The sequence below is a fragment of the Balearica regulorum genome, chromosome 3 (assembly GCF_011004875.1).
Source record: "Balearica regulorum gibbericeps isolate bBalReg1 chromosome 3, bBalReg1.pri, whole genome shotgun sequence".
Lineage (NCBI taxonomy): Eukaryota > Metazoa > Chordata > Aves > Gruiformes > Gruidae > Balearica > Balearica regulorum.
Window position 1 is genome coordinate 91,679,422 of NC_046186.1, and position 24,618 is coordinate 91,704,039.

At 44.7% G+C, this 24,618-nt stretch overlaps 1 protein-coding gene across 1 annotated transcript; it reads left to right on the forward strand.

The window, feature by feature from the left end:
* Positions 1 to 4,752: 4,752 nt before the first annotated feature.
* RSPH9 (radial spoke head component 9) lies at positions 4,753 to 24,440 on the forward strand. Its single transcript, XM_075748953.1, has 5 exons — positions 4,753 to 4,985; positions 5,249 to 5,411; positions 5,984 to 6,113; positions 6,662 to 6,808; positions 23,568 to 24,440. Exons 1-5 carry the CDS (start codon positions 4,759 to 4,761, stop codon positions 23,726 to 23,728), a joined length of 828 nt encoding a protein of 275 aa, XP_075605068.1. The 5' UTR covers positions 4,753 to 4,758; the 3' UTR covers positions 23,729 to 24,440.
* Positions 24,441 to 24,618: the final 178 nt, after the last annotated feature.

The following is a 24,618-nucleotide window of genomic DNA, read 5'->3' on the forward strand; positions in this document are numbered from 1 at the left end:
CTGAGCAGAAATTTCAGATTGGGAAGTATTTTCCTGAGAGGGAAGAAAAAAGGTGTTGGAAATAGCAATCACTACAGAAAGTGACATGAGAAAAGGCCAGCGGTCTCTGAATATCTGGCAAAGGGAGAGATGTGGATGTCTCCAAAGGGAATAAGCTCTGCCTAGATAAAAGAAAAGCTTACTAGAAGAAGGATGTTTTCTGAAAACATCATCTTTAGTTAATGAGATCTGCCTTGTCAATTGTTCTGATCCCAGAGTCCCCCTGGATCCACTTCCTCACTTCTGCTTTGGGCTCTCGGGCAGTAGGCCAGAAATGCTCGTCCCATTGTCAGCTTGACACATGCTTTTCTCATGCATTGCCCAGATCTTTGTTGCCCCTGTTGCTTAATGGTTAGAGAGGTTCTGCCTGGAGCCACCTGCAACCTGGAGACTGGTTGGCCTTTCCTCCAAGGACAAGTTGACTATACCTTGTTACACCAAGACTGTGCTTACTGATGGCTGCTGATTCATTCCTCTCTGTGATATGTAGTCTTGGTCATGGATCTGAAAATCCTAAATAATTCAGGTCCCTGCCACTATAAGACATGGTCTTCCACCATTTCAGCGTAGCAATGGCAGCTTGTAGAAATGAGATGATTGTCAGTCCTAAAAATTGAACTTGTAAAGACCAGGGATCATCATCAGCAAGCTGCTTTCAGGGAATCACCAAAACAATTTCATGCAGTGCCTATTCTTGCTTAGGATGTCTGAAAAAACCTGTATTAGTTATTTATGAATATATTAATGCCTAGTGCCAAGACACTAGGATGATGGGCAGCCTGAAATGTGGATAATGCCTATACCAATGCATGAAATCCTTCTGAAGCCTAACCACAGTCAGGACTAGGCTTACATAGCAGTTTCTCCCCGTGCTGTTTTTCCCTTCCCAGGGTTCCTCAACAGCATCCTCCCACTCAGACTGTCGGCAGTTTGACTGGCAGCATGGTGGGTGCAAGGTCAGAGGGCTACATCTCACCTCTCTGGGTACCTGAAAAACACAAAGAAAGATGTGTGTGTTCACTTGCCAGCTGGAAGAATCACAGCTACTCATGTGATGCCCAGGCAAGATGATATAATCAGCACATTGGTACTTCTTACCCCAGTAAACTCTTTACCTGTCCCCTGTGCCAAGAGCAGTCAGGAGGATAGATACTATTAGGGGAGCGATGAAAAGCATGAAATGAACCTTAAAGACATAGAAAACTTCATGTCACAAAAATCACAAAGCTCTTTGGCTCTCATGCCTGTCTTTTCCCAAGTCAGGCAGGTTAACCACTTTTTTGGGCATACTGCCTGCCCAGGATTATGCCAAAGAGAATCTCCAGGGAAGGCTTGTCACAGTCATCCCACAGATTTCCTCTTTACCTCAGCACAGCTGTTCCCATCCTGACCTACTAGCCTGATTTCTTGCTGACTTGTTACCGCAAATGCTACTGCAGGGACCACAGATGTGGAGGAGCCCAGCCCACTGCACACACTGCACCTTCACCCCTTCCTCTCCGAGTCTCCCAGTGACTGCACACAGCTAGCTCACCGTGGCATTGGTCCCGGACAAGTCAAAACACCCACATCCTTTTCCTTTGAACAATTTGCAGTCAAAGTGTTCCCAAAGTTTTGCCATATCTAGTACAATCTCCAAGACAGAGGAAAGTGTCTGTATTATACCAGGTAGGGACATCCCTGGTCCCTTCTGTTGCTGTTAAACTGTTACTTGGCTCCAGTTCCTCACTTTATGCTCAGCATGCTCAAGGCGTCACGTTACAGTTCTTGAAGTTTGTTCAACTGTTTGACATCCACAATCTCCTCCCCTTCTGTCAAGCAGCCATCTATCATGCCTTCCTTATTGAGAAAAACTCTGTACTTTTCGTTCTTGTTTACTATCTTTTAATAACCTATTTGCCTTATACAGCGATGACATGCAGGAAAATGATTCAAAGCCACAGTGTTTCTGAAACCGGAGAGAGTCTGAACTTTTGAGATAACTGGGAGGAAAATCAGACTTTATATTCAACACACCTGGGAGGAATAACCCCTATCTATTTCTTGCTGCATGAGAACCAACTGCAGACTGTCCCCACCACATGAAGAAGTAACCCGGATGATGGACAGCAGTATAATTTGTGAGCAGTGTCAGCCTAATGAATGCTAAGGACAGTGCTACAGTTATCCTGCAAGAGTGCCTTGAGGGCAGTCTTCTTAATCTGTACCAGCAGAAATGGTGACATGGATTAATAACTATTTTTCTTTCTCTTGAGGTGAGGTATACTAAAGAACATGAAGGATTATGAGCTCAATTCCTACTACATCACTAGAAGTATTTTCAAATGTTCTATAAAGCTGTGCAAGCATAAAGGAGCCACTGGGCACTCAGCAGTAACTTCCATGTATTTCAAGATGCTTAAGTCTGATGCTGCAAATAGTTCTGTGAGCTTCAGTACCTTGCCCAAGGCGAGTGGAAGGGAACCTGAGTTTGCTGTCTTATCCAAAAGGATGCCAGCTCTAACAGGGTGCAGCTGGGAGGAGCTGAAGCTGTTTGGCGCACAGGTACATGCGTGTTCTGGGCAAAGGCAGGAGAGCTCAGTGCTCCGACGGGAGCTGTGGTGCCCTGCTGGGGCATGGCACCTTCCCTCCCTGAAGCAGGTCTCAGAGAAAAGCTGGCTGAATGATGCCTGGTGCCTCTCTTCCCTCCTGGCTGCCTGACCGCCACCACTGAGCGGCTCCTTGTTTGAGCCTGGGATGGCAAGGGATGGGAGAAACTGCTTTCAAACTGTTTAATAACAGTGATGGTAACCTTTGACCTTGCTGAATAGAAGTGCTTTTGACCTTTCATTTGCTGAATAATACAACCACTTACTTCCCGATCCTTATCAGTGTTTAGTAATTGGGGTCAAGACAAAGCAAAGCAGAGTACAGTTACCCACCAGACTTTACTGAACCAGGAAGAATTTCCTTAAGCTATAGATTTCCTTTTTGATAATCTTCAGTCAAGACAGGCAAAGACTGGAGACTGGGTGGCTTAGAAGGTCCATAACAGGCTAAAGAGCCTCTCAGCTGTTAGCATCTGGTTTGAATCCAGCTGTGGTTGACAGTGGCAGAAATTCATTATGGTCTCAGGTTGCCTCTCTGACTCGTATGAAATGAGTTTGGCTTGCAGTTCTACTGTTTACTGGCCAGATAATTGCCATAACATAAAATATTAACACACAGTTCTAGAGACATCCGTGATTAAAAGAATTTACAAAGCCTGAAAATTCCTGTTCCCATAGAGAAAATCAGACTATGGCACAGTGGTAGGTGACAGCGTGGACAAAAAGTTTGCAGTCATTCCTGCATGTTCTGCACGATTCACATTAAAGAAAAGTGGTTAACTTTTGGGAATCTGAGTTGCTTTTTAATGGGTCAGATTGTGTGCTGTATAGCTCATTAAACATCTCACTTGACAGAGAAGCAGGTGACGACTGTTACAGGCAGCGGTCCCAAGATCAGTGTTTTCCTTAGAAGTGAACAGGAAACGGATGAAAAAGAAATCCAAGAATTTATGACACAACAATGGATTGAAATGTAAGTGCACACACATATATTTATTTATATAGCACACGCATATAAAAGCTTAAACTTCCTGAAGACGTCAAACAAATTCTATTTGTCTAAGCAGCTGCACAATTTCATTACTTATTTATTGCATTTTGTGTTGAGCCAGATTGCAAGATTTTTAGGGCAGGAGCTGTTTCGTGGATGTCTGTTCGTGATTCAGGAAAATGAGTCCCCAAAGAGTGATCCAAATGCTGTCACTTATAAATAAGCCATTTATTTATAGATGTACGTGAGCTAGATAAGATCTATAAAAATGACACTGTAAGTAGTGAGATTCAGAGGGCGGGTTTTGTGCTGCTGTTCATGTAAGAAACGAGGAAAATGGAGGCCTTTGTGGTACCCAGCTAAGGTGCAATACAATTGTACGCCCTCCTGCTTTTTGGGCTTACCTTTGGATTTAGGCCTCTTGAAATTGAGGAACACCTATGCAGGACAGCCGCCCCTAACAACATTCTTAACGGGTTGCTGCTCGTCAGCATCTCTGGGTCTCAGGACAGGGTTACCTTTACACAGGGCTGGCACAGCCAGATCTGCCCGCACAGGCAGTTGCCTGCAGGCTCTCCAGAGCCCTGCTTTCTCCTTCATTGCTCTAGAGGAAGCCCACGGCTGGCCCACAGACGGCGCGCAGCCTCCTCGCCGTGACTGCCCCGCTCCCCTCAGTTCGGCGCGGAGGGCAGGCCCGGGCTGAGGCGGCGGTTGAACCGCACGGGAGGTGCCGTCGCCCCGTGCCTGCTCAGGGGCTGAGCTACTAAGGGCCCTGCCAAGCGCCCGCCCCAACGGCTCCTCTCCCGCCTCACCCGCGGAGCCTGCCCGGCCGGGCCCTCAGCTCAAACCGGCCGCACTCCCGGGCTGGGGGCCCAGCCCGACCGCCCAGCGAGGACGACGGCGAGAGCTGCCGCCATTGTCCGCCGGCGCCCACCGACGCCGTTTCCATGGCAGCGGAGAGGCGGGACCCGCCGTTGCCATGGCGGCGCCGCTCCCCCCCCGCCGTTGCCAGGGCGCTGACTTTGATTGACGTTTTGGGTCGTTCCCTCCAGCGGAAGCATGCCGTCACCTTTGACCCCAGCGCCCCGACAACGGCCCGCCCGAGCTACGGTTGCCTGGCAACGACGACGCGGAGTCGCCATGGAGGCAGCATCGCTGCCCGCCGCGCTGGAGCTGGTGGTCGGTGCCGGCGCCGGGCTGAGCCCTGAGAAGCGGGCGGTGTTGGGGGCCTCGCTGCTGCTCCTCCAGCGCGACTACCGCTTCGAGCGGGTCTGGTTCTGGGGCTGCATCCAGGGCGTGCGCGGCGCCTACTACATCGCCGAGGGGCTGGGCCCCGACCGCGCCGCGCCCCGCAGCCGCCTCTACAGGTGCGGAGGTCCGGGCCGGGCCTCACCAGCGCTACGTGCAGGGGACGGGCACCTCCCTGGGGAGATGGGACAGGGGAGGCCTAAACGGCCTCGGGAGGACGGTTTGGGGGCTGAGGGGAGAAGAGAGGGGCCTGGGGAGCCGGGAGGGGGGCCTGCCTCGCTCTCCTGGAGGGAGTCTTGCTGTGCCCTGAGGGGCCTTGCAAGGCTGCATCAAGCCCTGTGCTTCAACTGGCTCGGGCCTGTGTCCTGCTTGTCGCTGGCAGCTTGAACTGCGTGGAATGGAGCCTCCTGCCACCAGCGACTGAGGAGGTAGTTGCACAGGCAGAGCAGCTGAAGGGCCGCTTCCAGGGGGATCCTTCTTTTGAGTATGAATACACTGAGATAAACGCAGAAGATGCTGAAAGATTGTTTGAAGATGGTAAGGAGGTAAATACAGCAAAATGCTTTTGAACTCTCTTTGCTACAGTTGTACCCCTCACACTGGGTTGGCTCCTCCTCCTTGATTGTAATACGCAGCCTGAGCCTGTGCTCAGGCAGAATACGCACGATTTCCTCTTTGCTGTCATTGTGTAGCAATGGCTTCTTGATTGAACTCTTACTTCAGTTACTCCTGGAGTTAGACACAGGTCAGAAATATTCTTTCTCTTTTATGTTTTATTATGCACAATTGGTACAGATCCTCACTGCTGTGTCTGAAGCTTTACATAGGAACCACAGGTACCATTCTTTATCACTGAAAAGACAAGTCCTAAGTAGCTTAACTGAGAGAAAGGAAAGTATGGATGAAGGGAGGGACAGTTAATTCTCTGATGAGTCTAGACTGTCGGCTCCTAGCCACATTCTTATGAGAAGAATGTTTGATTTGTGGTCCTCCTCTTAGTGCCATTGGGCTCCAAGCTGATGAGTCTGTTGTGGTTTCTATTGTCACTTCAAGTTTATTTTCAGAAATGACAACAAGGAAAGCCCTGCCTTTAAAATTTGCCTATTTTTCTTTAAAGCTCATGATCAAGGAGGAGACCCGCCTCGTAGCTACGATAGAACAGATAGACAGAGCAGTTGGTATCATCCCCCGGGGGGCATTTGTGAAGACTCCTCTTGGGTCTGTGCATGAAAACAGAAACTTTGAAGGTAAATTCTCATTGTCTTTATCAGGATCAAGTGTACTTTGATCATAAAGGCTGTAAATGAAGATGACTTTCTCTAGCTGATGTTTTGATTTCAGGTTTATTTTTCCCTTGGGTAAGATTAACAGGGAGGAGAGAATCCAATGCCACTAATGTTAAGGTGCATGATTCAACTCAGGAAGGTGGGAGGAAAGTCAGTAATAGCTCTGAGTCATTAAACCTGTAGTTTCATTTTTCTGTGTATAGTTTATGTCACTGTTTAGCAGTTACAGCTGCAGTGACTTCTCCATCTACATAGAGGATGTAACCAAATGGGCACAGAGAGTTGGTCTTGACTCAGTGCCTGTTGCTGTTAGCATGGTCTGCAATGCACAGCATGGGGGAGTGCTGCCACCCATTTCTGGCAAGACTTTGGTCTTCTGTGGAGTCCATTGAAGAAAGATTGTGATTCTGTCCTATGCTGTGAGTGTTAAACAAACAATATGGGATTCAATGGTATAATGTATGTTAGCCCAGCTTACTGTATTAATGGTCACCACTGGCTGTTTTCAGGTCTTTCTTTGACAGAGGCAAAAAAGTTAAGTTCCTATTTCCATTTTACTGAGCCTGTTAATCTGAAGAATAAAACCCTGCTGGAAAAAGCTCTCCTGGACCCATCCACTGACTTTCTAGACTCTCTGGAGCATGATATCCCACAAGGTAAAGTTAACAGAATCGAGAGATACAAGGAAAGGGAAAGTAGTCTGAGTAGCCCAGGAACTGCTGCGGGACAAAGTGTGGGTTACTGTGAAGTTGGTATTTTTGGGAGAAGCTCCTGTGAATCTGTAAAGGAACTTTTTCCTTTACTAATTATTGTAATTAAATTTCTTTATTAAGCAATTACAAACCCTTACAATGCTAAGATGTACCAAGGCTGTGACATCCTCACAACAGGTCTTCTGACCACACCAGCAGTTACCCCCTCTGCCTGAGTGCTGTGTTCTCTCCTGACTTCTGTAAAGCCTGTGACAGCTGGTGTCGCTATAGGGAGAGATAATGCTGCCAGTGACAGAGGGAATTTATGTGGTTTGAAGTATTTCACACCCAGTATTGCTCTTCTTTATCTAAATGGGCTCTCATTAACACTAAGCTGATATCTCTGAGAGGCAGAATTCAAACTTTCCTTTGCTAAACTGTGTTAGAAATGCTGTAGCGTGGAATAATCTGTACCCTACCAGGATTACACACTGTGGAAGGAGAAAGGAAGATACTGAAATGTATCTTCAGTTCACATCTCTACTGTTCTGCTGGACAACTATTAAATAGATTTAAAGCCTCTTCCAAGGATTCCGCTGGCAGGGTATTTCTCTACAGAGATGGGAATGGCTTGTTATTTGTTTCTAACTGCTTTTTGCTGATATGCTGCATTTTTTGGATTGGGCCAAGCATTTTCACATCCTGCTGTCTAGAAAGATTCTTGGGACACAATCAGAACTTAGGTTTGCTATTTTATTCCTATCCTGGAGTAGCAGGGTAGGATAGTAGGCATCCTGTGCCAGATGGAATTGGCTGGAAGGACAGTGAATTGCCAGTGCTGTAAATAGCTTTACAGGCTTTGTCATATCTGTATCTATAGCTATATATCTCCCAATCTTTCCTTTGGCAAAAAAGAACTGAGAATGAACCTAGTGAGCTCCTGCCCGAATTCTGAACATTTTTGACTGTTCAAAGCATAAACAGCGCTAAAATCTAAACCCTTGTTCAACTCACTGGGAGTGTCCTTGCTGCAGTCATTTTCCAGAGGTGCAGTCTGGAGAGACTGCATTTTTACATACACTGGCTCATTGGGTTGGCCCTTTTGACTCAAAAAGGAGCATTGCAAGGGAGGTTAGGTCCTAGATAACTCCTAAGAAAATTTTAGCTGCAGTTTCATATGGTAGTCCAGATATTGCTACTGTTTGCATTTTTTTTCTCTTTTTTTCTAGGGTTTGTGGTAGGGAGACTTTTTAATTTTGTGAGGCCTGAAACCACAAAGCCACTGCAGCAGGATGTAAACCTGTGATGCTTTCTATGCTTCCACTACAAAACTAGCTTCAAGGGCTAAGAGCCTGAAGGCTAACTTGCATCACAGAGCTGGTTTTAGCCACCTTCAGCTGTGATGGAGAATGGCACCTTTGAAAGATTACAGATCTCATACTGCAGTGTTTCTCATCTAGTTCAAGGGACCAGGCAACTGGCAGGTCATGCTGTGTTAGACATGAAGATGGTGGTTTTGTGGCAGTCTTTAAATCAAATTTAACTTGTAGCTGTATTTTACCCAGTGGCAGACAGAAAGTGGGGCTCAGCTGTACCACTGTCACCTTTGTCTTCCCGTGGCAACCTGGGGTCTGTGTAAGCGTGAACCTTTGCCCCTTTCCGAGGAGGCTGTTGCTGTTAGTGCAGATCTCAGTCTCCTCAAAAAAAGTTACCCCTCAAAGACTACCTGAGCTCAAGTGCAGCTGAGTGCTTCTTAATGGAACAGGAGAAGATTCATCACGGTGCCTGTGCAGCTCTGTCTGTATTGTCCTGCTCTTTTCTGGACTGAACCTGGGGATTGATGGAATGAGCTTGTCAGGCGAAGGAAGTAAGACAGGAACTGGTTACAGGATCTGCAAGGCATGTAACCTCTCTAATTGCACTCTATCACATGCAGACAGGAGCTCTGACATTAAAGAAACATCAACAGCCCCCCTTTAACAAGTAATCAGGTTGCCCAAAGTTCTGGTTGCTTGTGAAAATGTGGGGGGAAAAAAAAAAAGAACAAAGGGCAGATCCAGGCTTTCTGCTGCTGTTATCAGCATCACTCTGCCAAAGTCACTTACTCCTGGTTGCAAGGCACTCAAACTGTGGTTCTTTGATCCCCTTCCTTCAACTCTGCCAGTGCATGTTGGTCCTGACCCAGAGCAGACAGTGTTTTTTCTATTTTCTGATGTGTTCATAACTCTGGCAAATCCCCTCATTTTGACCTGAAGCTCCTCTCGCCTTTCCTGGCTAGATCCTCTCTTGAATGGTTAGTGTCAGAGCAGAAATAGGAATTCCCAAATCTATTGCATCTAGAATTGTGACTGAAGCCAGAATTGTCTCTGCCCTCAACAAATACACAAAAAGTGGACCAAGGGTGAGTGACATCTGAGTGATGCTCCCAGCCTGCGTTGGCTAGATTTTCCCTAGCATTTTAAAAGACCTAAAGAACAGGACTGTGAGATTAAGGACTGATTTTAACCTGTTTAAAAGTAACAACTCTGTTGGAATAGTTTTCTTTATTAATTGTAGACCGAGCATCTGTGACGGCTGTGAAGGGGGTAACTGTCATAAAATGTATAGTGTGTCATTATAGGAGAGCAGAGGTGTCTTACAGAATGGAAAGTTGGAGGCAGAGAGAACATTTTATATGACAGCTGAGAGGTGGGAAGAAAGGACGTTAAAACCTGGTTGAATAAAGGAAACAATGGTAAAAGCAGAGTGTTTAGTGCAAGATTGGAAAACCTGGAGTTTTTTAACAAAACTGTCTGCCACCCTTATCTTTACCAGTGATATCTGTGGTGATTGCAGGTTCCAGATTCTGTCTGTGTGTCTATCTGTCAGGTTATCTGTGCACTTTAAGAGTTCAGAATATGTTGCTGCTCCTCCCCAATCATACTGTGAGTCTGTCTGTTTTTTCTTGGTGTCTCAGCTCCCAGAGACAAGTGACTGTGTGACTTAGCTCTTATTAAAAAAATACATTTTTTTAAATGATTGTAGAGAAAAGTGGGAGAATGTGAACCCTGTCTCAAAAGCAAATTCAGTCAGTTTATCCCCTTTAAAATCTCCAGCTCTCTGAGCCAAACTCATGAATTTGAGTGGCCTGACTCATGATTTTTGAACATGGAGGGGTTGTGATACTGATCTTCTGTCACCGCAGTATCAGATCATGTAATGCCTCATTCTGATCCAAATGGCCAGCTGGCCAGAATGTTGCATGCTGGGATCTGTAGGTTTTGCTGGCCATATGTCTGCATTAAAGATAAGCTTGTTTGCTCTAGTCTAAGCAGACAATCTGCTCAACTTTATGCACAATTAGATGTAGCCTTTCAGCTGCTGGCAGATTGCCAGCATGGTCCTCTCTGCTGCATGGAGTTGGGCACCCTGGGCGACAGCATTTCAGGAACTAGACCTTTGGCAGTTTTACTTGTGCTTGTAGATAATGGAATGGCAAAGCAAATAGCAGTAATTCCTAGCATGCCTACAGCATTTTCATTTGATGACCTAATGTTGTGTAGATATGAAATAATAGTCACTTGCCAGGCATTGGCATGATGGGCAAAGTGAAAATGGAGGGCTTAAGGATGATTTTACTGTGACCATGGTGAGGCAATGCTACATTCCACAAGGATAAAGGAAGAGGATAGGAGAAAGCCTAAAGTACTACTGTAGAATGGAAAGCTTGACAAGAAGCAAAATAGGTGATAGAGAATTCAGTTCTTTCGTGCTTTCAAACTACAGTTCAGAGAAGCAATAACTTGACTCTGAAGGTTTGTTACAGATTACTGACTCAGATCACTTTGATATGGAGATAAGGGATACCAACAGGGCACTGTTAAAAACTGGTGCAGGAGGAGAAGTATGTCAGAGGCAAAGGGAAAGAAAAATGTAGATAGGAAAAGATATGAGTGGAAATAGGATTTCTATGAGAAGAGTTTATTGAAAAGTCCCGACTCCCAATCAAGAAATAGCTGCTTTTGGCTGAAAGCCTACCACAGTTCACTGGTAAAAGTAGGAATTAGAATTTTAAAAAAAGCAATATAAAAGGAAATGCAGAAAGTTAGGAACAATTAACGATTGATATAAATTGGAGTTGATAATGAATAGAAAATGACAAAGGAAGCCAGGATAACCTGGAGTAATCTATGACAACTGTAAGGAGGATTTTTTAACTATATTGAGAGGAAAAGAAGGCATAGTAATGGTACTGGAAACTGTCACTAAATGGTGATGGTAAAAAGGCTGATAAGAATGTGAAAGGGCAGAAATGCTCAATTATTTTTTTTCAGGTTTGTTTTTGGAAAGAATATGTACTCATATCAAATGAATATAATAAAATACGGTTTCAGGCAGTTTTCAGACTATTTGCTAAGGGAGAGTAGAGTTAGGCAACCTTTTCTGTTTGTCAAAAAATGAAAATGGCAGAGCCAGAGAAGTTACTCCTGAACTCATTATCTTGGGAGACTTGTGGCATATTTACGATGCTAACCTTTAATAAATCCCAGCACTGCAGAAATATTCCCCTAAACTGATCTTGATTAGTAGTTGTGATTCAGAAATCACTGAATGGGTGTATTTCTGGAAGGGGTCAGAAGTGGTTTCAGCTGGGACCAGTGCCAGTACTGATATTCTTCAACTTACTTATTTATAAGTGATCTAGAAGTAAAGGATTGGTGAAGAGACAAAAAAATGACAAGGGCAAGACAGCTACAGAGATCTGGTAAACTAGGCCTACTTAAATAAACTACATTTTGATGTAGCTACCTGCAAAATCACGTATCTAAGAGCAGGGACTGGAAGCCAGACTTGTATTCTGGAAAATGTGGCTCTGAAAGGAAATCCAGGCACAACCCACTGAACATCAGCTCCCAGTCTGATCCTGGGGCTTAAAAGGCTAATTTGATCTGTAGATGTATAAACAAGGGCGTAGCGAATAGGAACAGGGAGGTGACTTTACTTTTGCATATGCTGTTAGTGGAATCAGAACTGGATTACTGCACATTGCAAAACTGGAGAGTTGCAGAAAAGAGCCACAAAATGATTCAAAGGCTGGTGAGAGACATAAACAGTTCAATCTGTTTACTTTATGGAAAAGAACACGAGAATGGCTGTATTACACTGTGTAAATACTCCATGGAGTTTAAGTATTGAGTACTGAAGAGCTATTTAGTATAGCAGAGAAAGGCATAACAGGAATGAGCAGCTGAAAATTATAGCCAGGAAAAGCTAAAATGAAAATTTAGGTACAAAATTTAACAGTGAAATGACTACGAGCTAGCAAGTCCAATGAATTAGTCTGTGTCTCTTGGCATCATGCTGGATGTCTTCCTGGGAATTGTTTTAGCCAAATGCAAATATAAGCTGCTAGTCCCAGACATGAGTAACTGAGTTCAATTTAATGGGCAGTGGTATGCAGAAGTCCAGAACAGATGATTTCTTGGTATGCTTGGCTGTAAACTTGACAACAGCTGTAGAGGGTTTTATTTAGCTTAGGCTTCTTCACTGTCAGTGACAGTAACACAAGGGTGACAATGGGTTCCTGAGACAGTGACGCTAAGTGCAGGACTCTCAGTACAGCTGGCTTTGCTTCCTGAACTATGATGCATGATGGCTCAAAAGAAGACTGAAGAGATTCCTGACTTATCCTTGTCCGTTGTTGAGGGTGAGCTGACAAGCCAAGACCCCTCAGATGTAGTTGCTGACTGTAATGCTGGGAGAGATTTTAAAGCATCATTCTAAATCAGTATATAGAGGCAAGGTGGATCATGGTGAGTCTTATCCACTTACTGTTTCAAGATTCAGCTACAGGAAGAGGGGAAGTGCCTAGACAGAAGATCATTTCAGCTCCTTTACCATTTTGACTGTGGAGGAGGTGACAGTCACTTAGCCTGGAGCTCTGTTTCTTCACCCAAACATGCAGTGGTTTTGGAACGTTCCTTATACAGTATTACAGGCAAAGGGATTTGTGACTATTTCCCTGGCTGAATACTCTGGGCATTAGCCCTTCTGTAAGCTAGCTGAACAGTAGCCTGGGTTAGAACACTAACCTCCCGTCCTCCGAGCTTCATGAACGTGCTATTTATCGGTTTGGCAAAAGCTGGTGCTTAATAGGCCCTTGAAGGCAGAGAGGTTGCATTTTTAAGTGGGAGATAGTTTCCTTTGGCCACTCTCAGGAGCCATTTTGGTAGCCCTATCTTGGGCCACCCCAAAAGCCCAGGTGCTGGGAGGAAAAGGTCCAGGAGACACAAACCTGCTTTATCTCCATGCATTAACACAGCTAATTAACTCCCTTTTGACCCACCCCTCCAGGCAATTAATCCCCTATCAGCCTCTGTCTCCAGCCATTCGAAGAGTCTGTGTCTGCAGAGAGGTATTTACAACCCCCAGCTAGCCAGCAGAGAGCAAGTTGGTCCGTTATCAGGGCTCTAAGACAAATGGCTGCCTATCTCCCCAGCGGCCTTGCAAAATCCAGCAAAGTGCTGTGCTGTGCTGGCCACCTACTTTCACCCAGCCTCCCTTCTCCACTAACATTTCACAGATGTGACCTGAGCCCTCCCCTTTCGTTGCTTAACAATAAGCAGCACCTCCCCAGCTCCGTGAAAGCTGAGAGCAAGAGCACTTCTTAGCTTGCCAAGAGCCACACGGGGACAAGGCTTTTCAAGCTGTCTCACTGAAATCCAAACTAAAAGACCCATAATGAATGAGAGGGCAGTGCTTTGCGTTAACAAGGATAAAAAGAGGTAGCCAAAGTACCAAGTGTGGCTCAAAGCTATCCTCATTTCTGGTTAGGAGAGGTGATCCTTAGGCTTGGCGAATGTGTGAAACTGAGCTACAGTATCCTGTGGAGTTACCTGACATTTATACATGTGGTTTTGACATACAAGCTTTATAACACAGTGGTACAGAAGGAGTAAAACAGATTAGTGTGCATCAGAGCAGTTGGCTTTCGATGTGGGAATTGAACTGAATAGTTGGCCCAGTGGGTTATTAATTAAAGCATTGGCACCTGAATTTCTCTGTTAAAACCGGTCAGCCATCCCTAGAAATAATTCTAGGATGGCCGTAGCTGCTACCTTCCAGCAGGGCGCACTATGGTGTCAGCATTGTCAGAGCTGAGCACAGAAAAGGAAAGCTCAGAAAAGGAAACCACAGAAAAGTAAAATGAGAAAGAAAAACACCAAGAGCAGCATCAAATTGAGGAGAAGGTATCGCCTGAGTTTCCAGACTGTGTGTGGTATACTGACCTCCTGAACTGTAGGCATAGAGAAGAGACTGTGTCCCTTCCAAGCTCAGGCAATTTCTGTAATGGTCACTGGACTTTTCAATACCTTTCTTAGCATCCTTAGTGATCACAGGCATGCAATGGACATACACAAATATATAAGCATGTCTGCTATATCCTTCAAAAATAGAGACACTCTTAATTTTTGCTAATGATGTGGACTGGGGAGCCTTTAGAGACCGTTAAGACCACTCCTGCAGTGATCCAAGAGTTGCCTGGGAACGATACAAGATGTTGTCCCTCCTACAAGCTGGGGTGCTGCCAGCTCAGGAGTTCAAGATCAGACTGTAACCTCTCACGTGGCAGCACAGCAGGAGGACTCCAGAGCCAGCTCATATTATAGCTTTTGACTGGCTGTCCATGGTCTGCCTTGATTTCTGGAAGGGAGTCTGTTTTCCTTGGGCTTTGTGTCTGTGGGTAATAAAGCAGTGCATTCACTGCTTTTGGGTCCTAGGTCTGTATCACCTCAGGGATCTTGTTTAGTCAGAGGCCTGGGATGAGTTTATACTGGAGCAGGGCTGCCCATCAACTGAGAGCTGTGGTGGAATCTTTCGCCCTCCTGACTGCTGCAGGGAAAGAATGAAGACAGAAGCAGAGTTTTTGCAGCAACTTTCTAGGGATTGTATTTGAAGTTTTTTCCTCCTCAGTAAAAGAAATCATTGCCCACCCTGTCTCTATTTCAGCTCCTGGTTCATTGGACATGAAAAGGAGATGAACTTTTTGCTGAACTGATGGGAAATGCTGGTAAAGCCTCTTAGAACCAGAAGTTGTAGTTTTATCACCACATCAGTCAGCCTTGGCCTAACCCTTTCTCTAGGGAATGATGAAAAATTACTTGCAGGGGAAAGCCGAGGGCAGTCTGTGTGTCGCTGAAGTCAGAACGAGGTCAGCTTTTGCTAGCAGTGATATATTTCTGAAAGGGTTCTAGGTAAAGAGTGGCAGCTCCTGCCTGTGCAGCAGTTGGCATTGGTGCTAGCCCTCCATATAGCTTTGCTTTGCTGTTTGCTGTCCTTTTGGCCATAGAATTTTTGCATGGAGGAAGTCAGCGGGTATTGTCTTGTTTTACTGTACACAAATATATGGATTGAAATTCTGCATGTTGAAGAGGTGTGTGGCTGTGTATACAAGGAAAAGGACAAGGGACAGTTAATCTATGGGTATATTTGTACAGCAGTTGTGCTGTGCAGAGAGAGCTCGGCTATCCCAGGCACTAGAAGATGCTTAGCCATCTTTAGTGTTCAGAATTAGCTTGAATATCAACACAACTGAGCTGTGCTCTGTGGATATGCTCAGTGTGACAGCCTTCTCAAAAACTGGTAAACTCTTCAGGTAATTTGGACAAGAATTCGTAACTAGTTTAGTATGAAAAGATCGACAATTTATAATCCGTGCCATCTGTTCCTCATCCTAAGCCCTTTTAACTAGTCCTGCTAATTTGATGATGAGGTAAGAAGTGCGACTGGGGGACTGACAGGGTTTGCAGGCTTGCCCCTCCTGCAGGAGAGTGAATTGGATGTGCTCTAAGCATTCCGTGGGTTTTGAATCCCAGCATCGACTGCTTTGTGTTCTCTCAGAATTCAGAGATCAATGTGAGGTTCTTTGCCCCTAATCCAGCCCCTGTTCATCATTATCACCTCCTCAAAGTGGCCAGTGCTTTGTTATCAGGAGAGGCAAAATCTTACAAGGTGGCCATAATCTCCTCTGAGAGTCAGACATACTCTCCCGTGGGTAAGAAAGTGACAGTGACCGAAAGCTCTAGGGGGAAGCAGGCTAGAACAAAGCTGTCCATTGCATCCTTTCATCAAATTGTTAATCTTTCTTTCAAAGACATCACATTTGTTTGGTGACAAAAGCCCCAAAGAGGCTGAATTGAGCCTGAAATCCTGTAGCAAGATTTAGAGGAAGCGTCTTTCATTCAGAGCAGGGAGGGGCGAGAGACTCCTTCTTTTTCTTCCTACCAACCAATGGGCTCACAGAAGCCCACGAAGGTGACGGATTAATGCAGGGGCTCCCCAGGTAGATGCTACGTGACTCCTGGCACGCTCCAAAAACGTTTCCACAGCGACCAGCTGAACAAGAAATATGGAGTGTGTGGGGATCCAGCATTAAACCTGGGTTTTGGAAGGAGAGTGCTTTGTCACTCTGAGAGATTTCTAAATTTACTACAGAAGACCCAAGATACAATGATCTGTATTGTAGTTGTCAGAATCCAAATAGTGGGGATTTTAATCAGTTTTTCCTACTCCTTGTAAGTTTTGATTGCATATTGTCTTGCTATTTCCTCTAGTGCACAGCCCCATTCCAAATCTTTGTTCTGGATACTTTCTGTGCAAAGGCTGCATCTTTTTCTTAAAAAAAAAAAAAAAAAAAAAAAAAAAAAAGTAGAAAAGCATTCTAGCTCTATTCTAATTATCAGGTGGATTTCAGACTAAAGGGCAAACTATCTGGGCTATAAGGGAGGTTGTAATTTGATGTGTATTACTTCAGTGCCAGCTTTTTCAGTCCTTCCCATCCTCTGCTGCTCATTTATGTCTGTGTATTGTCCCTTCTTTTGTGTTGGCATTGCTGGCTATGCAGCCAGATTCCGGATGGAAAAATAACTTTATTTTTGGCTAGACTATTTTTCAGCCAGATCGTTTCCCTGACCTCATTCACTGAGCAGTAGATAAACACTTTTGTGGTCTCTATGATGAAAGTTACGGGGCGGGGGGGGGGAATAAAGGTTTGAGAGCAGAGACTGTTTCAACTGGATAAAGCAGCACTCTTGTCAGATGTCTACGTACAGCCTGAATTTCACGCAGTACTCGGAGGCACCTGAATACTGTGCATCTAGGACAACATTGCAATCCCTAAGTCTTCCTTGTCAGCAGGAAACTGGTATTTTGTGTGTAAACGAAAGGTCCAGGCCTGTCTTAATAATTTGTGCTGAAGAGGTGTCCCCAGTGGGAGAGGATAATGGAGAGAAAAAACCTCTGAAGTAAGATCATTTTAATTTGAGGTTTGGGCATGGTTGTATTTGTGTGTCAAAGATGTGGCAGGCATTAGGACCACGCAAAAGCCACTTGGCAGCATCTGACTGTTTGTAAGCTGTGCTTTCCTGGCTCTGGTGGCTTTTTAAAATAGTACTGAACCTGCAACCAGTCTGTGTTTTTATTTAATTATTATTAAATAGTTATATGGGGAATTGGAAATATTGACAGCAGTGTTAACATATGGAGTGCAGGTGGTGTGTCAAACAAATGAAAGAGATTTAGTTTGCAGCCAGTAAGAGGCACGAAGGAGTTTGAGCCCACATAGGCTGTGTGTGAAATGTTCGTGTGGCAAAATTTGTTGAGAGCCAGAGCACAGTGACCTTTCCTTACAGCTGCTCTGCTTTGCAATTTGTCTTTGTTCCCTACAGACAGCAAATTAGAAGTAGGAAGCTCTTCCCAGTGTAGATTTTCTGTTGGAGGGAAATGGAAGCTAAATCCCACGGGTGTAGTGTAGCTTTGTCAGAGCCAAGTGCTTGGGGTCACGCAGCCAAGCAGCGGCTGCTTTTGCGAAGGGAATCGGTTATGTTGCCCCTCTCTGGGAGTTAATATTTGTCCTATAACTCAGTACTTCGCTCTCAGTCAGGATTGACTGCAGCAAGATATGTTATAACTTGCTCTTGTGGCAGCATATTGTGCTAATGGTAAGTGCAACCATGCTGTAGCTGCTTTTCCCTTGAGACACTTCCTCCTTTGAAGAGGAATTGATAATGTCACTTTTATGATCCTCTGTGAGCTTTCATGACATGGAGCCTCTGTATCAGGCTGTCTAGCTCTTGAAGCTGCTTCTTCTCCAGCTTGCACTGAAAAGAGGCGTTACTGAATCACCTCCAAAGCAGCAATGTTATGAGAGGTCATACTGAAAGTGGACCAGTTACGGCAGGAAAGTTCTTCTGCAAACAGCCCTCTTAAAAGGCTTTTGTTTAAAAGCTAATGTCTCATGCACCCTATTGCCTCTGTGAATTACAAGATTCATCCCGTAACAGAGACAGACATGGGGTGGGGGATGAGACAGGGATTTCTATTGGCGACTGGAAAGGAAGAAGAAGCTGAGAAGGAGGTTGACTTTTGAAATTCAGCCCTGGTGTCCTGGCAGCTGTTGAAGGGCCATAAAAAGGCAGTGGTTTAACACTGGGTGAGCATCAGGATCTTCAAAGCACTTTGTTGTTTGGGAAAGATGTAAGGAACTCCTCAGAATTCCTGCTTGTGCTTGGAGGGGTGGAGGCTGCAGCTTGATCCAAAGAGGGAATAGGAAGCTCCAGATCTTCATCCAGCGGATATTTTTCCCATGCTCTTTCCTCCCACACAGCAGCTCCCTCCCTTCCCTTCTGGAGGAGCAATGGGCAATAGTTTCAGCACAGACAGTGCTTGGCTTCCTTAGGTTTGCTGGGTGCAGCTTAAGAATTAACTTACTCTTTTAAAAAAAATGAAGAACGTTTTGAAGAACGGAAACCGCACCAGAGCAGTGTTACTGTGAGAAATCTCTAGCATGAGAGCAATGACCTCCAGTTCCCTGTACCTCAGTGAGCTTTGTGTGATGAGTGAAGTTAACTCTGCTGCCCGATTTAGGGACAATACAGGCTACAGCTTGCACGTAGATGCAAATTAAAATCAGTATTTAACTCTAGGAAAGCCAGCTTTTACTTGCTGTCTCCTAGTTCTAGTCATATTCCCTCCAATGCAAATAATAATAAATTTTTTTCCTGACAACTTTTATCTAGGAGTCTTAGTGTACCTTACAGACTGATGCTCTGAGCTTCCCAGCCTCCCAGTAAGAGACATGTTGTCTGACACAGGGGCAATGATGAGCACAGGGACTGCCGTGGGATATTCTGAGCCAATGTTAGGAAGGATTTGAACCCAGCATCCTGCTTCTGCATTTTTATAGTAATACAGACCTATACCTACCTATGCAATGATTTTACTTCAGAACCATTTGTAATAGCAGGGAAGTTAAAAAAAAGAAAAAAAGTATAAAAGCAGTATTTAATTTTTCTAATTCTCCTCATTCCTTTTTATATTTTATTATTAAATGCATTTCTAAGACTTTTTCTTGAAGAAGGAAAGAAGGCATATTCATTTTAAGCTATTATTTCATACTATTCATTACCAACTGATTAAAGTACTTTTAGTGATTTATGACATCATTATTTCAAACTCCTACAAGAAAGGTGGGCCTGAAAAAGCATCTTGTCCTTTGAAGATTGTGAGATTTGAGCTGTGATGGAAAAGAATACAATTGCCATGGATCTTTCAAGCAGGACAACTTTCTCCATGTCTCATGAGCTCAAATATTAATTTTGTTTTTTGGACCATTTCCTCAAATGTTGCTAATGTGGTGAGGTATGGAAAAAATAAGAACTGCGTTAATGGGCTCTAATTTCTTCCTTTAAAGAAAAGGACCAAAATAAGCAGATAGGTTCCAGAACTTCAATGTGATGGCTTCTTAGAAGGCAGACACCAGCATTGTGTATCAAATGCAGCTTCTGAATGGGTTTTGTGTGTTTCAAAAGTCCAGTCTGGAAAAGTATACTGAATAAATCACCTTTGATAGCTGGGTTAGAAAAATGTCCCCAGCGATCTGCTTAGTAAAAGGTGGAATGTGGCACTGCTGCTGCTGTTTGGCTCTGCAGAATAAAGAACAGTTCTATGACTAATCATCATTCTGGCTGAAAACAGGATCTGAGTGAAAATGACATTACAGTTTCAGGCAGTTTCTTAAGATTTTTCCTGTCCTCGACCTACGTTGCATCGGTCCAGTGGGGACTGCCCTTAAGTAACCTGCTTGTTTTGTTCAGGTTCTCATTTCACAGGAGGACTTATGCACCATTAGCAAACCTTTATTGTCTGTATTTGCATAGAACTAGATGCAGAATCGAAGATCAAAGAGGAGCTGGGAAGTGTAACAACTTAATGTTTCCCAAAGGACTCACATTTATGAAATGACAAATTTGAGCCCTTTGAGAGTTTGCAACTTGCACAGACGGTAGGGAAATGAAGCAGCTGCATGCACAGCCTTCAGAGATCTAGCATAAAAGTGAATGGAGCTGTCTTCAATTACATCTGTCCATTTCTGCCAGGTGTGAAGGTACATGGGAAGGTCCTTTGATCAGCAGAGTTAACTACTGATGAATACTCCATAGAAATTGATAAGCCTGTGTGACACTGGGTAAATGTTCTGAGATGATGATGATGGATCCAGGTACTGTATTGCCCAAGAGCATAGATAAGGGGATTTAATGAAATTGAATTTGATTTACTCTACCTTCTCTATGAATTTGTCCAACAAAAAGTCTGAATCCAGATGTAGTTCCAGAGAGCGCTGATATCCCTATTTTCCCTCTCACCTTCCCCACTTGTTACGCTTCAGGCATTTCTTTTTGTTCTTTCTGAATAGTTTGGGGCAGAGGGTTCATCTGTGTATATAAACATATATATACAAGCTATCACATGTATCCAGGCTGCTGGATGCTTCCAGTATATTGGGGGGCATTAGCAAACTAGATAATCCCTAAAGGCTTTCATCACCCAGAAAGGCAAGGCACAGTCCTATCCTTGACAGACTTGCTTCTCAGATGACTGGTCCAAAATGAGAGCTCCTCATTCCATGATCTTTTTTTGACAGAAACTCTTCCAAAAGTTTACAGTCCCCCCCTGCGAACCAGGTGCAAAGCTGCAGCAAGAACCACAAGTATTTGGATGACAGGCTTGCAGGTAATTTCTGCAAGTTCAAACTGCAAAAACCCTGTACTGAAAGCAAAGTCAGTTCAGTGTTCAGAGAAGAAATGGAAAAAGTTATTTGTCACAATTACATTCAGAACCTACATGCTTGCCACTTGTTGCTCGATACCCCTACGCATAGTCTGGCTACTGCCACTAGCAAATGCTGAAAACTTGTAGAGGTAAAGTTCAAGAAACTGTTTGAAAGCTTGTCCTTTGACAGCAGATGGCTGTAGTGCTTCAGCCACTGGATGATCTGCCTTGTAGCGAAGTGTTCTTCATTTGGGTTTCCATGCTACCCAAGTAGCGATGTTTCTTAAGAACAGGCAGATTTTGTCAGGGACCCAATCAATCAGTCAGAATTTGAAATCCCAGTGGCTGAGCCATAGTATGTGTATTTATTCCAGGTATGACAAAGATCCAGTCCGGTTTCTCTGGAGAGACTGCATGAGAGAGTGGTGTTGCCTTGTATGTGAAACCACTGCTTGTGAAGATGCTAGCTCCTGTTTTAACTAGGACCTGTGCAAAGAACGTCACGGTGCAAGGAAAGTGAAAAGATGGCACATGCCTGTACTGATCCTGCCCTATATTAAGTGCTTTGTTTTGCTGTGATTCCAGCTGTTTGTCTTTAGTGGAAACAGGGAGCTGAGTGAGTCAGAAGTAAGCTCTCCAGTGCAGACATCTCCTGTCTTTAAAGATTGTGAATGTCTCCTTTGTACTTCTGCCCTGCAGCCAGAGTCAGTTTGTTAGGAAGTTCAGTGACTGTCGTGGAACATAGCCATTCTTGCTGTTCATTTAGTTCCATGTTTGCACATAACTGAAGAGGGCACTTCTTTGAAAGGTAATAGATCAAAGATGACACAGGACTTATGTTGTGCATATGATGGTATAACAAACCTGTGGGACTTCCTGCTGAAGGAGACAGGGGAAACAGTGGTGTCCAAGAAACTTTGAAAAGTACAGCAATACAAAGAAAAGAGATAGTTAACTGGTGAGGAGCACAAGTTGTGACACCTGGTTTTTAAAGGACTTTGAATTGTGGTGTTCCTTTCTGATTCTGCAGCCACCATATATATGTTTCCCCTCAACTTCCCTCCTCCCTCAAGCCGTCAACTACTGTAGTTTGCCATGAACTGCATGAGAGGCTACATGTACTGCGAGTGAGCGTGCAAGAGCCCAAAACTAGGCAAACATCAATTGCCCAGCCAGCTGCTGCCTCTTGGCTGCCCGGCAAGCCAAACAGCCTGTGCTTCCTCGCAGCTGCTGGCAGACTAAACAAACACCTTCAGGAGCTGCAGTCAACCCCTGGGCCATGTCCTGTGGAGACCTGTTGTAGGAACTTGCGGTGTTAAAGCCCTTCAGCCCTTTGTCAGATGTGACTAAAATTGGCTCAGAGTCAGAAGTTAGTGGGAGGGGGAGGATTGGCAGCTGACAGCAATCACAGAAGCCCTTCCCCAGGCTAACCATGACATGAGTATGTGTGAGTCATAGCATGAATTGATGAGCTTAAAATTATCTACAAGGATGAATACTGCCTAACTGGCCCAACGCATTATGGGCTTTCTGCTTAATCTGGAATTGGCAGATTTTGGCTTTGGGTGCAGATAGGTTGACCGCTTGACTCTAAGCCAGTAGTAGCCTGACAGCTCCAACTGCATTTTTATTTGGGCCTGCTGCTTTTGCTTTTAGATGGAGATTCAGGAGGAACCTTCTTTCCTACATTGTAGCCTCTAGGCATTACTGATTTCGTGCTGAAGCTGGTATTTTCTTCTCCTGGCAGCTCCTTGCCCTCCAGTGTTGAATCCAAGCGATGCTCCAGCCCTCTCCCCTCCAGCATTGTTCCCAGGCTGTCGTGTCAGACACAAAACAAATATTCAGTGGCCCAGAGCTCCTTGCATCCAGGAGAAATTGCATTATCACACTGGCTCTGAACCTCCTCTGCAAAGCCAAAGCAAAATTAATGCGGAAACTAATCCCTTTGCCCCTACCACGCACATCCTCTTCAATGGTGGAGCCAAGAACAACTGAAGAGAATTAACCTTTTCTGTAAATTTCTGTGAGATAGGAAATACCCTGCTTTTCACTTTCTCTTCTTCCTCTTTCCCAGTCACTGCATCAGGGAAACCAGTCTTCCCTGGAGCAGGAAAGCACCACCTTCTTCTTCCCACTACTAATGCTACGAGTTTATTTTAAGAAGAAATTTCATACCTCTGCAGGATTGCTATAGCTAGTCTTGGCTCTCTACAGCTATTAGCTAGACCAAGTAGGTGGCAGAGCTTGTTAGAATAACTGCTGCCCACTCAGAAGCATCCAAGAATAGCTGCAGCCTCTCCTAGGGATCAAGTATACAAGTCTGGAGCTCCAAGGGTCCCTTCCTGTGACGCATATGACGTTACTGTCATAGCCATGGGAATATGCTACTGTGTGAAAGTAGACACAGACATCTGGAAATGAGGGTGGCCTATAATGCTGAATTGACAGAACAAGAAAGGGCATCAAGGTTTCTGGTCTCCCTGACTTTCCTCTTCTCAGGTGTCACAAACTCCAGGGCAGCCCTGTGCACCGTTAACTGGTCAGGCAGTCCTCCTCCCAGCTCAGGGACAGCTTGCTCCAGGAACGCTGCCTCTTTCTCCTTTGCAGTGACTCATTAGCCCATGTTCTCGCACAGGCTCCTGGACTGTTCAGCTAGAGAAGGGAGGCACTGTGGTGGTGCTGCGGAGCCTGCTGTGGCTGGGACTGACATTCTACCATGTTCCAATGACCAAGCAATACGGCTACGTCTACTTTGGCACTGGTGAGAAGAACTTAGATCTGCCCTTCATGCTGTGACTCTCCTGTTTGGGACGAGGACTCGAGAACATTTAGATCTTATACTTTGGAGATTTTTGATTACTGCTTGTTCTAATAAATACGTGAAACCTCTGCACATTGAGCAGGATTCTTTTGTGTCTGGCCTGTGGCCCTGATTCTTTTCCTAGGACTTCACTGTTTGCAATCCTCCTTCAACTCCAGATTGAATTCCCTGTAATATGTCACTGGAGATCCTTTAGGTAGTAACAAATGGCATTTTCTTCCATGACAGGCAAAGCCCTAGGTCAGAAATCAAACCTAGGCCATCTGTCTGATTACAAAGGCACCATGCTTACACAGAAAATCATTTGGAGACAACACGAATGAATGCCTGCTGTCACCCATAAATGACGAACAAAAATTGTTTCTGCCTTGGAGTTAGAGTAGAAAGCTGATGCATACTGTAAGGGATCTCTACTAAACCCTGACCTCCAGAAAGGCATATTTAAGAGAGGAGAGTATTTTGTTTTTAAGATGTTAGGTTTCACCAAAATTAGAGGGGTCTTTCCAGCTCATGGAACTAAACTGTAGAAAAAAATTAACTGTGAGCATCACCTGGTCTTTTGCAAAATGTGCTCATTCAGGTTCATCTTGAGGCAATGGTTTAATTCAGTGACTTTTCCATTAGTAAAACTCACTGAGGAGAGCTACCTGGGCTAGAAGACATAGTAACTTCAGTACATAGCAGAAAGAAAAATCTTTTCCTTTCTGAAGGGCTGTAGTTTCAAAGCTTCATAAAGTAGACAGTCAGCCAGAGATTTTATCTCAGTATAGTTAATGAAGTCTTGGCTCTGTCTCCCAAAGCAAAAAGCTTGGCCAGCTCTAGGAGCTGAATGTAGGGCTTCCACTTCACAAAGTAAGGCTAAAAA

Coding starts and splice junctions, on each gene's coding strand:
- RSPH9 (XM_075748953.1), top strand. CDS start 4,759: ATGGAGGCAGCATCGCTGCCCGCCGCGCTGGAGCTGGTGGTCGGTGCC. Junction 5,412..5,983: donor TGTTTGAAGATGGTAAGGAG/GTAAATACAGCA, acceptor TTTTCTTTAAAG/CTCATGATCAAGGAGGAGAC. Junction 6,114..6,661: donor TGAAAACAGAAACTTTGAAG/GTAAATTCTCAT, acceptor GGCTGTTTTCAG/GTCTTTCTTTGACAGAGGCA.